Source organism: Chaetura pelagica, unplaced genomic scaffold (assembly GCF_000747805.2).
Source record: "Chaetura pelagica isolate M959 unplaced genomic scaffold, ChaPel_1.0 scaffold212, whole genome shotgun sequence".
In the NCBI taxonomy this organism is placed as follows: Eukaryota; Metazoa; Chordata; class Aves; order Apodiformes; family Apodidae; genus Chaetura; species Chaetura pelagica.
The window spans coordinates 1,756,844-1,773,952 of NW_009952365.1; the positions used below are offsets into that span (position 1 = coordinate 1,756,844).

Genomic DNA, 17,109 nt, shown 5'->3' on the forward strand with positions numbered 1-17,109 from the left:
CAAGGCCTTTCCCATCCTGCCCATAGCCCATGAGATGGCATCCTCCACATCCTGCTCCTGCCCATAGCCCATGAGATGGCATCCTCCACATCCTGCTCCTGCTTGTATCCCATGAGACAGTGTTTGAACTGGTTGAATGACCTGGAAAGTGACATTCCCACTGGCAGGGCGAGGCAGGTTGCTGCCAGAGAGGACAGCAGAGGTGGTGGCAGAGCCCAAGCAGGTAGCACCCCATCTTTGGGCTGCACGTGGTAAAAGGGAGGTGGGTTTCAGCTTTCCACCTCTGATAATCATGAGTTTAAGGAGAGAAGAAGGTGGGTCCACAACTGCATTTGCTCTCTGGGGTTCCCATGGCTGGAGGGCTGAGCAGAGTCCCACCTGGGTGGTGCTGAGCAGTGGCTGGAGCCGTGCCTGGTCAGTAAGGTGGGATTTTTGTGGTGCTCAGAGCTGGGCCAGCATCCTGGGCCAGCAGGGAGCTGCAGGCTCTGCCCCCCATGCCCTCCGTGTCCCGCAGCACGTGAGGAAGCCTCGTGATGTCATGCCAGGGGAGGCTGATGTCACTTAATGAAGGCAGCTGGAGAAAGGGGAATGAGTTTAGACCAAAGACTGCACTTTTATTTTAGGCCTTCTGGCCACGTGTGACATCCAGCAATCACCAAGGACGTCCTGGAGCAGCGTGAGCACTGCCCAGCAGCAGCTGGAGGGGCAGCTACGGCGCCTAATGAAGTGATTGCAGCTCAGTTTGAAGCAGAAGTCAAAGTCATTATTCAATCTTGAAACGTGGATTGTGAATATCCTCTTGTGAGAAAGAATGTATTGATCTGATGTGACAGATGTAAGGTTATTATTAGTTCATACCTTTTACCTGAAAAATCTTGACAGTTTGTAAAAGGTGCATTTTGCTACATTTTGCCCTTTATTATGTAGAGGGGGAAAAAAGAAAACCCAGACATGATCACATAGAAAATGTGAAAAATGATGCTTTTAAAATCCATACGTGAATCCCTGCTTTGAAAACCCTCAGTCTCTGTGCAGAAGGGGATTCAAACAAAGCAGAAATGGAGAGGAGGCTTCTGCCTGCCCTGGACTCATTTAAATATGCCGAGAGCTTCCTCCATTTTAATCTTCCCTATAGGAAAAGATGGCTGTGTTGCCAGGATCATCCTTTTTTTGTGTGTGTGGCACAGTTCAGCTGAGCAAGGCTGATGTGGAGTGGGGACCCCCTTCAGCCAGCTAAGCAAGCAGGAGGATCCATAATTCATAAGTGCTCCCAGCTGAACACGTTCGGATCAGTTCTCGTTTCTTCGTGCAACCCCCGATTTCATTATTCTCTCCTGCGAGCAAATCCACCCACGTTCAGCCCTCTGCAAAGATGCTCTGCCAAGCTTGGCTTTGTCTGGGATCAGCAACCGCCGGGCTTTGGGGGATCTCTGGCTTTGAGGAGTGCTGATTTTCTTCTCCTGGCTGGGGAAGGGGGTGCTTGGGAGCCCCGGGAGCTCTGCTGCCCGACCTGCGATTTCTCCGGGAGCGTTAGCGGACGGTGCCGTGGAGTTTTCCAAAATGCCTGAAGCAAACTATTTGTTATCTGTATCTTGGGGTTACATTAAGGTGGGTTTCGATCCTGAAGGATGATACGTGGCTGCTTTTCTTTTATTTTATTTCAATTTGTTGTTTGTTGTTGTTGTGCTGCATTGCTCGGGTAAAACCTCCCCGAGGAGCTTTGGAAATGGGTATTTCTGCGTGGCGAGAGCTGAACATGTCTGGGCTGTGCATGCAGTGTACATGGATGGGGTTCTTTTTTTTCCTCTCCTTTGGGGATTCACTGGTGCAGGATGAAACGATGCAGCAGTGAAAATGTGTGATTAGAAAATGAGGAGGATTATAGCATGTAAATCTGGGGGGAAGAAACGCTCGAGCCCTGCGTGTTGCTGTAACGATCCGAGCAGATCTCCAGGTCGGTGGCCGGTTGCTCTGCTCTGTTCTGAAGATGGGCAATTGTCTCTCCCTTGCATCATTCAAAATGGAGCAAATTTGCCAAATTCAGAACAAAAGCAGGTTATGGGAGGTGGGATTTTCAAACCTGTGCAGGAATTCAATCTTTCAGTGAGATGACCTGAAACATTATCCTCTCATTTGTTACAGTAAAAGCTAATAAGCATCTTTGGAGATGAGTTTTGTAGCTGGAGATGAATTTTGTAGCTGGAGATGAATTTTGTAGCTCAGTGCACTGGGAAGAAATATCCAGTCATGATGCTGCTGAGCAGTATCTAAATGAAACCAGTTGTCGCTGACTCCATTGCAGATATCTCCAGGATTTTTGCTTTGAGCACCTTGTTTGTGGGCTTGCTCGTGATAAAGCTGTACGGGTTTGGAAAAGCATGCAGTAAAATGCCACCTTTGTGTCTGTGCTCTTCCCCTCCCAGTTCAAGAGGATGCTGAACCGGGAGCTGACACACCTCTCCGAGATGAGCCGCTCCGGCAACCAGGTGTCCGAGTACATTTCCAACACCTTCCTGGGTAAGGAGTCTCATCCCAAGCTCTGGGGTGACTCAAAAGATAATTAACAGCAGCCTGAAAACCCACCAGTCGATTCTTGTGCCCGGTTTTCCTTTGGGGCAGAGCATTTCTTGAAATGGCTTGATTTTTTCATTTTCAAAATGGAGATGGGGAGGAAAAATAACGCAGTGTTGGAATCAGCCTGTCCAGAAAAGAATTCTGTCTGCTGATCAGAAGGAGTTCTCTGGCCAGAGGGACTGAAGCTATGGGTAGCTGGGTTATGCAATATTTGATTTTTTGTGTTGACCTTATGCAAAGGACAAAGTCACACAAGCCCAACTGCATCCTCACATCTGTGCAACTACTGCCTCTTACTGCTGCATCTTCCCCTTTTCAGAGACAGGGATTCAGACAAGTAGGTTCAGCCCAGACATCTTATACCTTATTTTGTGTGTATTTGCTCTTCTTTTGCAGTGGAAGACAGAATAAAGAGGGTATTCTGCATGCCATTAGTTTTATTGCAGCTCGTAGGACTCCTGACATGAATGAATCCTCTTCCATTTATTTATAAAACAGATTTGTTATGAAAAATAGACTTTTCAGGGTTTTCAAGCAGCTTTAGAATTTGTGACTATTTGCATACAAACCCAAGCTGAGCACGGGACCCTCACATGCATCTCTCAGAGCCCCACAGCCTGAGATGCTGAGTGTATGTGGGATGCTGGAGCTGGCAGGGGACTCGTGCCCCGCAGGGAAGACGCCCCAGAACACATTCACATTGTGTGACACACAATTATTCCCATTAAGGGATTTTAAAGTGATTTCAGTTGCCAGTTGCAACTGGAACTTCTGCCTGCATTGAGGGCACATCCCATAATTAATAATCCATATGAGCCTGTAGCAGTTTTGTGGGAATCCATTGGCCCTGTCTTATCACTCAGCTGAATCGTGACATCCAAGATGTGACTTAACTCCAGGGACCAGGAGGGAGCCTGAAGATCCACATGACCACCACCATATTTTCAGGGGGCTGGTTGTCCTCAGCTTTGCTGGTGGAGCAGGGTGTGCTGCAGCAGAAATACCCAGTGTGGGTGGGAACTGTGGGCCTGATACAAAAGGAGCAAACCACCCATGGGCGCAAGTTAGTGGAGTCTCTCTCTTAGCAGGGGCTAATTGTTTGGGGTCACTGAGGGTGCTGATGGGGCTGTGCTGTTCCCTGTGCCCAGGCTGGGTCAGGTAACTGCATTTCCCTTGGCAGGTCTTGGCAGTGCTCTTGTTCATTCCTACTCTCCTTCTCCTCACATATTCTGTGACAGGGATGTCCTTGTCCTCCCTGTCTGGTGGCAGGATAAAGGCCACCCAGAGCTGAGTTAATGCCAAGTGATGCAGGCTCTCCAGATTGGACCAGATTGCAACCCCATTGCTCATATTGAAAAGAAATTAGTAAAGCTTTTATAAAGTTTTAAAGCTTTTTATTTATTTTTTTAGGAAGTCATGCTGTTTCATTTTATTTAATTACTTTCCCCCTCCAAAAAAAAAAATAAAAATTTGGCTTAAAATGAAATGAAGACACAACATAACAGGGGTGGGCAGCTGAGGGCTGTGAACAGCCAAAAAAAGAAATTAAAAAAGAGATTAATTTGTCTGCAAACAGTGTTTGTTAGATGGGGGTAACTTAAGAGATATTAAAACCAGATTGTGTGACTTCATTCAGTCTCTTGCCTTTATTTAAAGAGCTGAGAGGGGCACCAAGAAGCCGTGTCCTCTGCAGTCACCGTGTGCTCTGTGAGGGCAAGGTCACCAGCTCCAGCTCCCTGTGAAGGACAGAGATGAGAACCAGTGGCTTTGTCAGTGGCCACATCCCATCAGTGGGGAAGGTCGTGGTAGCCTTTCAGCACAGGCCCTTTCCTCAGAGCCTGAGGATGTTGCTGCTTCCACCACTGTGGGGATGTGATTTAGCAAATGTTTCTGTTCCAGAGTGTCCATTTTGCACTGCCTTGGTGTTAGTCATTGCTAAGGAGATTATACAGGGGAAAGTCCTTCTGTTGTGCAGCAAAAACACACAAGGGAAACACCCACTGCTGTCAGCTGGACTGGTGCTGTGAATAATGGCTTCCTTCTTAATTGCAGGGTTGCAGACACACGGGTAGTTCTTATTCCAGGGATTTTTAATTAAGCCAAGGCAAAAGTAGCTAATGCCTGGATGCCTCGTCCCTCCAGAGGTGCTCAGACTTGCCAAGGTGCCAAGAGATTATAGCAGCCTTGTCTAAAAGGTCATGAAAAAATGGTTTAGGAAGAAAGTGATGAGCCACTCTGTCTCCCATTTTAATGCAGCAAAGAAATCAGTTGTAAAGGCAGTGAGTAGATTTATTCATCAAACACATCTCCACAGCCAAACTTGTGCCCCACTAGGTGCCTGCTTAGTGTGCACTCACATTGTTACTGTCATTGGGCATGACCATAGAAGTGTGGCCTGTGCATTGTGTGCTATTCTGTGCGTGTTTGTAAAGGGCAAATCTCATCAATCAGTGACACCAGTTTGGGTTTGGGTTGGTGTTTCAAGAGCAAGGGGGTATGGAGATGGGTTTGACCCTAAAAAGTGTCAATAGAATGAATGTGAAAATAAATGCTTATGTACTTTATTGAGGAAAAAAAAGTGTTGTTTGAGTATATATTTCATCTTCCTGAAACAGGTAATACAAATTAATTGAGCAGGACCTGGTGTCCTTCAGGCATGGAGAGCATGTCCTGGACATGTGCTGTGTCCCCAAGAGATGCAGCTTGATGAAAGCAAGGCTGGGGCTTCACTGTCCCAGCAGGGCTCAGGGGAAAGGTTCAGTCTTGCAGAGGGCAAGCAGAGGTTGTGTGACTGCTTCCATTTTGGTTCAGATTGACCCCAAAAGTAGAGAAGGTCCCAGCAGAAACACATGGGCTTGAAGGGCTTTTTCTGGGGAGTGTGGTGGGTGCTTTGCAATGACAAACTGTGCTGAGTCGTTCCACCTTTATTTGTTACAGACAAGCAGAATGATGTGGAGATTCCTTCTCCCACCCAGAAAGACAGAGAGAAGAAGAAAAAACAGCAGCTCATGACACAGATCAGTGGAGTGAAGAAATTAATGCACAGTTCAAGCTTAAATAACACCAGCATTTCACGATTTGGTGTGAAAACAGAAAAGGAAGACCATCTGGCCAAGGTATGACAGATTCTTGCAGTTCAGTGTTTCTGAAGGGATGTGGCCATTACAAATGCTGTAATTAAAGGTACCAGGCCCTAACAGCATATTCTGTGTTCATAAATTGATTGAAAATATCCCTAAAATGATTTGAAAAAAAGTGATGAAGGGCTGAGACAGGCTGGGAGAGTTGGGGGGTTCAGCCTGGAGAAGAGAAGGCTCCAGGGAGACCTTAGAGCAGCTTCCAGTGCCTGAAGGGGCTCCAGGAAAGCTGGGGAGGGACTTGGGACAAGGGCAGGGAGGGAGAGGACAAGGGGGAAGAGGGGAGATTGAGATGAGATATGAGGGAGAAATTCTTTGCTGTGAGGGTGGTGAGACCCTGAAACAGATTTGCCCAGGGAAGCTGTGGCTGCCCCATCCCTGGCAGTGTTGAAGGGCAGGTTGGATGGGGCTTGGAGCAGCCTGGGCTGGTGGGAGGGGTCCCTGCCCATGCAGAGGGGGAGGAACTAGATGAGCTTTAATGTCTCTTCCAACCCAAACCATTCCATGATTCTGAGGAGAGCAATCATCAAACACAGGAATGTGTAACAGGGCTGTGTCCAGCAAACTGGCTGTGGGACCTTTGTCTCTGTCAGGGCATTTCTTCTGGCTACCTGGAAACACACATCTTAAGTAATTCCCCTGGCACACAGAGAAATGTCATCTCCTTGTACCAGTGCTTGGCATCAGCCCTTCACAGTAACTCCGTGTTACTTCATTAATTACTGTGTGTCCCTGCACACACACAATGACCGCAACAAAGATTCACTTTGCATATTTTAAAACTTGGGCAAAATGCAGGAGGCGTTGGGGCAGCAGCAAATGCAGGGCTGTCTAGGAAAGTGTTGTAACTGTTCTTCTCTCTGTCCTTTCAAAAGGAACTGGAAGATCTGAACAAGTGGGGTCTTAACATCTTCAACGTTGCGAGGTACTCGCACAACCGGCCGCTCACCTGCATCATGTACGCGATATTCCAGGTTGGTGAGCTTCTCCTGGACTTTGCTGCTCTCTTGCAGCACTGGCTGGGTTTCTCATTGCTTTTGTGGCTTGGTCACCTCCTGCAGTAGGACATCCTGACTTGATACCTGCTTTTGTTTGTTGCGCAGGAGCGAGATCTGCTGAAAACCTTCAAGATCTCCTCAGACACTTTTGTAACGTACATGATGACCCTGGAAGACCATTACCACTCGGACGTGGCTTACCACAACAGCCTCCATGCTGCTGACGTTGCCCAGTCCACCCACGTTCTGCTCTCTACCCCTGCACTGGATGTGAGTTGCCTTAGATTGAGCTAAGTGCTTTGAGCTGGGCAATGGTCGTTTCCCGAGGTGAGAAGGTGGCTTAAAAGCACCACCTTGCCTGGGTCAACACAGGAGAAGAAGCTTAAGCTGAGTCAGTCACCAGCAGCACTCAGACCTGCAGAAAGCAGGGAGCTGCCTGCTCTTCTGAGGGCTCACCTTACTGCCAGGGAAGTCACTGTTAACAGACTGCAGCAGCAGCTCTGCCTGGAGTCTCTGCTTCAGCTTTAAGAGCACTTGCTGCTTGCAGACATTTCTGCTGTGTAGGAGCCTTGTCCTCAGGAAACGAAAAAGTACAATTTGTTTTTCAAAATCAGCTTCCCAAACTGTTGAGAGACAGAAAGCATCAGGACTTGTCTGACCAATTCTTTTTTTTCCTTCTAGGCTGTCTTCACTGATTTGGAAATCCTTGCTGCAATTTTTGCAGCTGCCATTCATGATGTGGATCACCCGGGGGTCTCCAATCAATTTCTTATTAATACAAGTGAGTTTTGTTTCCAGTGCAGCAACAACTACTTCTGTAATTTTGGAAGCTATTGAAAATGCATTTTCCATTACAGGGAGGTCACAGATTATGACTTGCAGACTGCACTGCTTTCTCAAAAACACTGTGCAGCAAACCAGTTAGATGTCTTGGAATAAAGCAGTAATTAAATTGAAATTCCTAACAAAGAAAGCTATTGTGGTACAATTTGCAAACTGCCCTTGAATCTTGTGACTATTACTACTTGCTAACACATAATAATTCTTCTAGTCCTGAGTGCAAATTTTATCATCAATGTGTAAGATAAATTATGCTATTGCTATTGACAACCATGAAGTTAAATATTGTGGTTGACATTGTGTTCTGCAACAGGCAGATCTTGATTCCAAAAGATGGGCATTATTCTGTTGTGGAAAGTGTGTTTGCAGGACTCATGCTTTCTGTTGTCAGTGATTCTGAAGCCTGTAACTAAGTCAACCAAGTGCTATTTTGTTGATTGGAAGGGAGCAAAGGGCTGTTTAGATTACAGATATATGTGCTCAGCTGAGGAAACCACACACTTGTGGCCCAGATGAAGCCAAAAAGGAAACCTTCTCCCCATTTCTTGCCACAGACAAACATTTCAGTACCCTGGGCAAGTGTTTGCTGTGTGGAATCAGCCACGTGTTTGTGTTCATTTCCTAGATTCTGAGCTGGCCCTGATGTACAACGATGAGTCTGTCTTGGAGAACCACCACCTTGCTGTGGGCTTCAAACTGCTTCAGGAGGAGCACTGTGACATCTTCCAGAACCTGACCAAGAAGCAGCGTCAGACACTCAGGAAGATGGTGATTGACATGGTATGAGCTGTGCACACACCTCCTCTAGCACAGAAAACTTTAGGTGGGGCATTAGGAAGAAATTATTTGCTGTGAGGGGGGTGAGACCCTGGCCCAGGTTGCCCAGGGAAGCTGTGGCTGCCCCATCCCTGGCAGTGTTGAAGGGCAGGTTGGATGGGGCTTGGAGCAGCCTGGGCTGCTGGGAGGTGTCCCTGCCCATGCAGGGAGGTTGGAACTGGATGATCTTGAAGGTCCCTTCCAACCCAAACCAGTCAGGGATTCTTTGTATGGCTGCCTATACTGAGGTCCTGTTTCCACTTTCCTAAAGGTCTTGGCAACGGATATGTCCAAGCATATGAGCCTGTTAGCTGATCTGAAGACCATGGTGGAAACTAAGAAAGTGACCAGTTCAGGAGTCCTCCTTCTGGACAACTACACAGACAGAATACAGGTATGACAGCCCAGCTTCCTGGGGCTCGTGTATTTGGTTCAGGATCGAAGAAACCATCCTCCTGTTTTCAGGCTTTTAAATGGGCCATATATAGAAGCTACTGACCTAAATTTTCAGTATTTTCTTCTGTTCTCCACCATAAAGAGCTACAGGGAGATCCCATATCTTTTCAGTAAAGGGGGATGATGTTTTGAACATTTAGAGCATGGAACTGCAAACATGCACGTTCTTCTGAAGCTGATCTATGGGGCTGAGCTTTTTGAGGGCTCCTGAATTTCTCTGCTGCTTTTCCCCCATGTGTTTCTCCTGTCCAAAAAAAAACGTGGCAAGGTTGCTGGAACACGATGAGAATTGAATTTGTAACTCCATACCTAAAGCAGCTCTCATGCTGAGCTGAAGTGAGTGATGCACAGTCTGTTCCCTAATCCGTGAGTTACAGCAATGACAGAGCAATGCTGGAACAGGGTGATGCAGTCAGGAGGACAAGAGACATCCTGATCTTTCCTCCACTTTGTTGGCCAGCTTCTAGGGAGCAAACTCCTGGGAAACACCTCTCCTGAGGTTTTTATTGGAGACCTGCTGGTGCTCAGACAGTTGGTCAGGCTCGTTCCCGGTGCTTGGAGAAGGGATGTTACTCATTTCATGGAGGAGGGGTATTTAATCATCTGAGAGCCTGGAAGTTTTGAATGGTGGGAAGCACCTGCACTCCAAAACAAACCTACATGATGTAACGAGCATTGCCACGACTGCACCCTGTGTCAGGATCGAGCTGCCTGAACAACAGGGAGCAGGTTTGGCTCTGGGAGCAGAGCAGAGCAGAGCAGAGCAGCTCCCCTTGCGTCTGGAGCTGTTGGGATGGCAATCGTTTTATAGGCTGTTGCATAACCCAAGAGTCTTGTGGTTAAATGTTCTGACTTAAAGCAAGCAGATACAGCTTGAACCCGTCCTCTTCTTGTATTTTGTCGTGGGGTTTTTTTCCCCCATTCGATTTTATGACTTTTCTGGTGGATGTAATTGCAGGTTCTCAGGAACATGGTACATTGCGCCGACTTGAGCAACCCCACCAAGTCTCTGGAGCTGTACCGGCAGTGGACGGACAGGATCATGGAGGAGTTCTTCCAGCAGGGAGACAAGGAGAGGGAAAGGGGCATGGAAATCAGCCCCATGTGCGACAAGCACACGGCGTCAGTGGAAAAATCCCAGGTAACTTGGGCTGTCAGCTGCATTCCTGTCCTGCCTCAGCCTGCGCTTTCAAAGCAGAGACAAAATGCATCTGCTTTCTCTAGCACAATTAGGCAAACAGCCAGCAGTTCAGAGGGCTGGTGGTGATTGACCCTGACATCCAGCTGGGCCTGGAGCTCATATAGGCTGGCGAGGCTGTTGCCATTCCTTTATGTACCCCCTGGCATCTCCTCCTTTCCAAATACATCTTCATCTTGCCCTGTTTGTGTCCCAGTTTCCAGAGTGGGTCGGTTTCCTTTGTTCCCCAGGCTTGAAACGTGGGATTCTGATCTCCCCTTCCTTCTGCCAGGTCTCTCCTGCTTTCACACCCTCCAGCCTCCTTAATTAGCATCTCCTAAACCTCCCCATATACTACATTTGGGAAGGTACCTTTACGTTAGACATCAGGAGGAAATGCTTTGCTGTGAGGTGAGCCCCTGTCCCAGGGTGCCCAGGGAAGCTGTGGCTGCCCCATCCCTGGCAGTGTTGAAGGGCAGGTTGGATGGGGCTTGGAGCAGCCTGGGCTGGTGGGAGGTGTCCCTGCCCATGCAGGGGGGTGGAACTAGATGATCTTGAAGGTCCCTTCCAACCCAAACCAGTCTGAGATTCTGTGTTTCATAGCAGTGCCAGCCCCTTTGTCCTGCAGGGTTAGGAGCTTCTCCCAGCTGAGATCCACTGCAGGACACTGGAGAAGTCTGGATGTCAGTTGATATTCAGCCTCATGCAGAACAGTTTTGCAGAGCTTGACCTGGCCAGTTAAGTTAGAGGTCTGATGGAGATGTCCTGGGTGAAGTCAAAGAAATATTTATGTTATTTAGGTCAATACAAGCCTTAAAAGGAGCAGGATATGGTTTTTGTTCAGGGCTTGTTGTTATTTGTTTGCTTGTTTGGTAGGGTTTCTTTTTTGAGTGGTTTGTTTTGGGCTTGTTTGGGTTTCTTTTGAGATTACCTGGCTCATCCCTAGCTCTGATTCCCAGATGAAGAGGTTCCAAGGTCAGACTTTGTGCTGACCCATGTAGCACAGGCTGTAAAATTTCACCCGCTTAGTCTGTAATGAAGCTGGTAATTTATGTTCCCTAAACATACTCCAGCCTTTGTATAATGGTGTCTTGGTTGTTGTTTTTAAATGACTCGAGCAAGTCATCATCAGGGTTTTTCAGCTTGAATAAGTAACAAAAATGATGATAATTGTTTCCAAATGTCCTCTTGGGCTAAGCCAAGTGGTTTCAAAATTATTCAGTCAACCGCGTGGTAATTTTGTTGGAAAAATCTGTCTTATTTGTTAACCTAACAAGAAATGAATCCTTTGGCCAGGCTTGGCCAGATAATGCCCATGTGCTCCACATGTGAGCTCCAATTAATTTTTTTTGTTCCACGTATGCACACCACAGGTTTCAAAATTTTTGCTATGCCCAAAGAACTGGAATTGCACAAAATAGGTGCCATGAGATTCCCAGCTATTGGCTAAGGAGGAAGGGAGGTGACATAGCCATTCTGGGGTGAAACCAGGAGTCAATGGCAGAATAGCAGGCAAGGATTTCAAAGCTGAAGATGGTGCCTCTGCATCAAAATATTTTAAGATCAGTGCTCAGCCATCTGTTCCAAGATTTGGGATGTTGGGTAAAAGCAGCAAGGACCTGGTGACAGAGGGACCCATCTGTAGCCGTCGCTGCTGCCCTTGAGCATTTGGGGTGGTGATGAAGTCACCATACAGAGCTATGTTCCTCTTTTTTTTTCCCCTTGAAAAGTGCTCCGGAACATGTGCTGCAGGAAATTTTCATCACCTTTTTGTTGAAGCTGCCTCCCCAGTATGTTACAATTGAATGTTAATGGTTCTATTGACATCCTGTTGTGTCTGAAGGAGCCATGTGTGATTTCCAAGGCAAACATCTGCGCGTTGAGCCTGGCCCCTTTGAGAGCCATTTTCCTGCTGCACAGAAATGCTGTCCAGCAGGGCGAGGAGAGAAGTGACACGTTCTGCCAAGACGGAAGAATTTCAATCCTCTTTATGGCCATTCAGGTTTCTCCATCCTGGACGTCCGTCCTCTGAGTCAGACAATTGAAAAAGCCTTTCGCTCAGAGTTTACGCACCGGCCGGCGGAAGGGCTGACGGACTGGGCTCCAGCCCCTCACTCTTTTCACCCCTGGCACATCACTCCGTGGGAGCCAGGCAGCCGTGATCTGTCCTCCCCCGTGAGGGAGGAGCAGCACTCTTTGTTTTTTTTTTGGATGAGCCGACCTGCTTTCTGCACCCTTTCCAAAAGGAAGGGAAGGCTGTGGCTGCTCGGGGGGAGCAGAGGAGAAACGCTGCCGTGTCCGAAGCTGCAGCACCACAAACCAGCTCAGTGCAGAGCTACACACTACAGCAGGAGCCACCCAAGGGTCAGACATCAGTCCATAAAAGCAGTGGTGGTTGGTGTTGGGATGGCTGCTTGCCCTTCGGGGTGCTGGTGTTTTCACAGCTGCCCACCCCACCAAGAGCCCGGGGTAAGGGCAGCGTTGCCATGAATGCACCAGCCTGGTCCACAGTCACCAGAGAATCCTGTCTGAGAGACAGCAAACATTGCCAACACCTTAGATAGAGGCAACGGTCATCTGAAACACCTCTCTGCACTGACAGCTGGGAAAATGCATCCCTCTGCTCTGGAGACAGGCTGACAGAGTTGGGGCTGTTCAACCTGCAGGAGAAGGCTCCAAGGAGACCTTTCGGTGCCTGAAGGGGCTCCAGGAAAGCTGGGGAGGGGCTTTGTACAAGGGCTTGCAAAGAAAGGACAAGGAGCAATGGCTTTAAACCATTTGAGGAGATTTAGGTCAGATGTCAGGAAGAAATTCTTTCCCGTGAGGGCAGGAAGGCACTGGAACAGTTTGCACAGGGAGATTCTGGATGTCCCCTCCCTGGAGGTGTTCAAGGCCAGGTTGGATGAGGTTTGTGCAGCCTGGGCTAGTGGTCTCCTGCTCATGGCAGGGAGTTGAAACTTGATGATCTTTAAGGTCCCTTCTAACCTTCACCATTCTGTGAATCTGTGTTCTGTCTTCAGAGGAATCCCTTCCCCCAACTTCTGCAGGGCAGGGATTGAGCTGCTGTCAGCAGCAGACATCCCCAGCTGCAGACAGGGATGGGATTGGCAGCTCTTGTCACTGAGTTTCCAAGTGATTCCAGCTTTTAGTTTGATTTTTTTTAGTTTGAACATTTGATTCTTTAGTTTGATCATCCAAAATCTGATTTTGGACAAGACATCAACCGAGTCCAACGCTGTAGGTGCAGCCTTGGGTCTGCAGTTAAAATGTGCTGGTCTGGGGACTTGCTATGGGGTGGGAATTTTGCTTGTAAAACTCATAAATTAGCAGAATTGGAACTTGAATGTAGCCACCCATCTGCTCCTAGCCATTCCCTCCCCCTAAGTGTGCACGTTCCTTTGTGTCTTTCAGGTGGGATTCATTGACTACATCGTCCATCCGCTCTGGGAGACGTGGGCTGACCTGGTGCAGCCCGATGCCCAGGACATCCTGGACACGCTGGAGGACAACAGGAACTGGTACCAGAGCATGATACCTCAGAGCCCCTCTCCTCCCCTGGAGGAGCAGGGCAGGGACTGCCAGAACATGATGGAGAAGTTCCAGTTTGAACTGACGCTGGAGGAGGAGGATTCGGACGGGCCGGAGAAGGACGGCGAGAGCATCGGCTACTTCAGCAATACAAAGACACTCTGCGTGGCTGACCCAGGGGAGGAGGATTCACAGAGGGAGGCCAACATAGAAATTGTGACAGAGGACACGTCCCCTGTCGACACATAATGTCCTGTACCCGTGTGAGTGGATTTGAAACGCTTAACGAGCATGCAAGCAGTCTGACGGACTGGCCTGCAGCCTGGGTCCCAGGCCTGTGTCTGACACTGGCTGAAAGATCTTCCCAGCTACTTGAGATTGGAGTCAGGGTTAAAGATCGTGTAGTGAATGATTGCTCAGGAAATTAACAGGTGATTGACGTTGTGGTTTAAGCCTTGTCAGCCAAGAGCATCGTGTTGTCCTGGAGCTGGCTTGGGTCGTGACTGAAGAGTAAATGACACACAACTGAGAGATTTTATACCGTTAGTTTTGGAATTTATACCAGTTAGACCGATAGAAACTACTGATTAATAACTCTCCATATAAAACCTGTCCACCTGACCACCTGTCTGCAGACCTGTGTGCCTTCTTTGTAAACACTTTCATGTCTTTTCAAGAGTCTGTTAATTAACCACACGGAGTTTAGGATACAAAGCGACACAAAGTGTTTCAAAAATTGACCGATACTTTTTTGATTCTTCCTGTTACAAGCAGCAGTCTTCCTTTTTTTCACGGGCAATACCTGTCACTTTATTGCAGTTTAATCACTTTTACAGACTTAAGTGGAAGGGAAACCCCTCTGTTTTGCATCCCTGCACCTTTAGTGGTCTCCTTAACGCCCCAGGCGACCCGTTTGAAGTCACTTCGTGCACCATCGTGCACCATCTCTGCTGGCTCGCTGGGCCTCAGGGTGTTGCCTCCTCGGCGGGGTTGTGGTTTTGGTGTGTGCAGGACAGAGGGGGTTTGTTTCCACGGCCCAGCACACGTGTGTCCAGCCCGCTCGGGCAGCGCGTGACGCCCCGTCCCCCTCGGCAGCTCCTCGGCTCGGTGGACGTTGCACGTCTTTGTGTTTCTCCTGCCCCACCGGTCACCTCTCTTAGGTTTTAGCTCCACCGTCCTCCTCCTGCACTGCCTTGAGCTCTAACACCTCCATTACTGTTTATAACAGTGTATTTATTACGTCATGTATATACTGTAATGTTTTGTAAGTTATTAATTTATATGAATTAGCCTTGCCTGTCGGCGGCGACGCTAATTGTGTAGAAAACTCGGGATTAAGAGTTGCCTTTTTTTTTTCTTTTCTTTTTTTTTGGTTGTTGTTTTGGTTTGGTTTCTTGTAACCTTTTGTATGGCATAAAATACAAGAACCTGAACATAGCTGAAGAGACAGACGCAACCCAGGAAGGGCATTTGGGTGGCAGCCACCCGTGGGGGGTGGGGGGGTCATCTCCATGGGGAACCAGACCCCCCAGGTGAGGGGTTGGAAGTTGGAGGCTGTAAAACCTCCAGGTGTGTGGGAGGGTGGGAACCCCCCAAAAATGACACACACACACCCCACCCCTCCCCTCCCCCCACGAACGGGCCGGCTTTTAAATGTCACGTTCCAATTTCTGAGCAACCCAATGTGAATTTCTATGATAAAAAAAAAACAAGAAAAAAAGAAAAATGTGAACTGATGTAATAATTGTGCTGTGAAACTTCTTCTGACAAAGCTTGTCCGGCATCGTGAGCCGTGTCAATCTCAGTTTGTAAAATAATGTTTCAAGCTTCTGGTCCAACTCGTGACTTAACTAGTTCATGAAAATAGCACAGTTGTGCATGATCAATGGGTTTGTATGTCTGTTGAACACCGCGTTGTTCCAGGTGGTTATTTTATTGTTTCCAAAAAGTTTCACACAATGTATGTTATAGTATTATATATTGTGTTCAGATGCATTCTTAAGAGATTTTTATATGAAGTGAATAAATGAAAGCATGACCCTGCCCTGCTGCTCCTGCTTTTTGTCACGGGCAGCGTCTCGAGCGCTGGTGAAGGTGGGGAGTGAGAAAACCCAACCCTCCTTTGGCCAAAACCCAGTGGGGTCTTGGAGCCCTTGTCCTACCAACGGGGAGAGGAGAGGCTTTCTGTGGCCAGAGGGCTTGGCCACCCTCTCCATGGTGCTGGCTGCCAGACCTTGGCCTTCCGGAGCGGTGCCGGTGGCGACAGGAAGGCTGAGCAGACAGGAAGGCGATGGCCCCGCAGCACAGCCTGCGCCCAGGGTGGCTTGGGGGGCACTTTCATGTCCCAGCCTGACCCAAAACAACCGACTTTCCAGTAAAAAAAACATCCTGCTGGCAGGAGGGGACAGCCCTGGGCCACCCTTGGCATGGGTGGAGACCCTCCCGTGGGACTGCAGGGGTCTCCACAGCTCTCCTGGAATGGAAGCACCTTGCTGGGGTTTTAATCACTGATGGGAAAAACCTCGGTGGTGTTGCTGCTTCCAGTTTCTCTTTTCCAGTGATTCCATCCCTGGGCGTCCTTTACCCGTTGCCTTTGCTGTGGCAGCTGCATCCAGCTGTGCCCAGCTGTGCCTGGCTGTGGCTCCCAGGAATGTGCACAGATGGGAAACGGGTTATTGGGCTGGGAAATCATTCACAGTTCAGGGTGAAGAAAGTGGCCAGCGAGGAGAGACAGCAGAGAGCTGAAGCTGCAGGTGAACCACCAGGCCTGGGGGGGTTCAGGGCATGCCTGGGTGCAGGGCCAGAGTGGGAAGCTCTGCCCTGGCCCCCTCCCCTATGCCAGTCTTCCCTTGCTTCATTCCCTTCTCTTCCTCACTCCCTTCCCTTGCTCTGTTCCCTTCTCTTGCTTCATTCCCTTCCCTGTGATGACCCAGTTCTGCCAGGAACTGCTTCAGCACGTTGCTCTGCGCTGAAACCCTCCCTCCTTTCACTTCTCCTTCTCAGCAGAAACGCTTCCACGGCAGCTACGGTGCAAAACTAACCCAAATCCCTTCAGTTTTCCCTCCATCTTGGGCTGGGAATTCCCAGGTCAGGTGCAGGCACTGGGTCTGTTTTCCTCCTTTCCTCAGGGGACAAGGTCTTGGCTCTGCTTTGCTGCCCTTGTGTCCAAAACACCTGATGGCCCCGAGCTCTCCGTGGGGTTTCCGTGGTTTCCTTCAGCCTCAGCAGCACATCCGTGTGCAGGCAGTGATGTCCCACTTCCTCCTTGATCCGGAGCAGCTGGGCTGGACAGTGCTGGTGGGGGGCCTGTTCCCCCATACCAGTGGTCCCACCACGGCTGCAGCCCCAGTGCCTCCAGCAACCCCCTCCCAGGAGCAGCCAGAGGGGCTGGGCATCACTGCTGCTCAGATCTTGGGGAGGGGGGAAAACAAGGTGAAAAACACAACCTGCAGCAAAACAGGGTGCAGAAAGTGTGTGTTTCTGGCTGGGGGGGAGGAAAGGGCAATTCCAGACCTGCAGCTGGGAGGTGCAGCCAGGTGTGCAACACTAGCGTTCAAGCACAGTGTGCAACCAGAGTGTGCAA

General features: G+C 48.9%; 1 protein-coding gene across 1 annotated transcript; it reads left to right on the forward strand.

Annotated features, from left to right (window-relative positions):
* The first annotated feature begins 1,503 nt into the window (after positions 1-1,503).
* LOC104397950 (cAMP-specific 3',5'-cyclic phosphodiesterase 4B) lies at positions 1,504-13,775 on the forward strand. Its single transcript, XM_010007970.1, has 10 exons — positions 1,504-1,608; positions 2,424-2,517; positions 5,512-5,690; positions 6,587-6,685; positions 6,815-6,979; positions 7,391-7,490; positions 8,175-8,329; positions 8,637-8,759; positions 9,780-9,962; positions 13,410-13,775. Exons 1-10 carry the CDS (start codon positions 1,561-1,563, stop codon positions 13,773-13,775), a joined length of 1,512 nt encoding a protein of 503 aa, XP_010006272.1. The 5' UTR covers positions 1,504-1,560.
* Positions 13,776-17,109: the final 3,334 nt, after the last annotated feature.

Bases quoted from the DNA above. Each gene is read 5' to 3' on its own strand.
- LOC104397950 (XM_010007970.1), top strand. From the start codon at position 1,561: ATGCCTGAAGCAAACTATTTGTTATCTGTATCTTGGGGTTACATTAAG. The intron at 6,980-7,390 runs GTGAGTTGCCTT...TTTTCCTTCTAG, and splicing joins TCTCTACCCCTGCACTGGAT to GCTGTCTTCACTGATTTGGA. The intron at 7,491-8,174 runs GTGAGTTTTGTT...TTCATTTCCTAG, and splicing joins TCAATTTCTTATTAATACAA to ATTCTGAGCTGGCCCTGATG.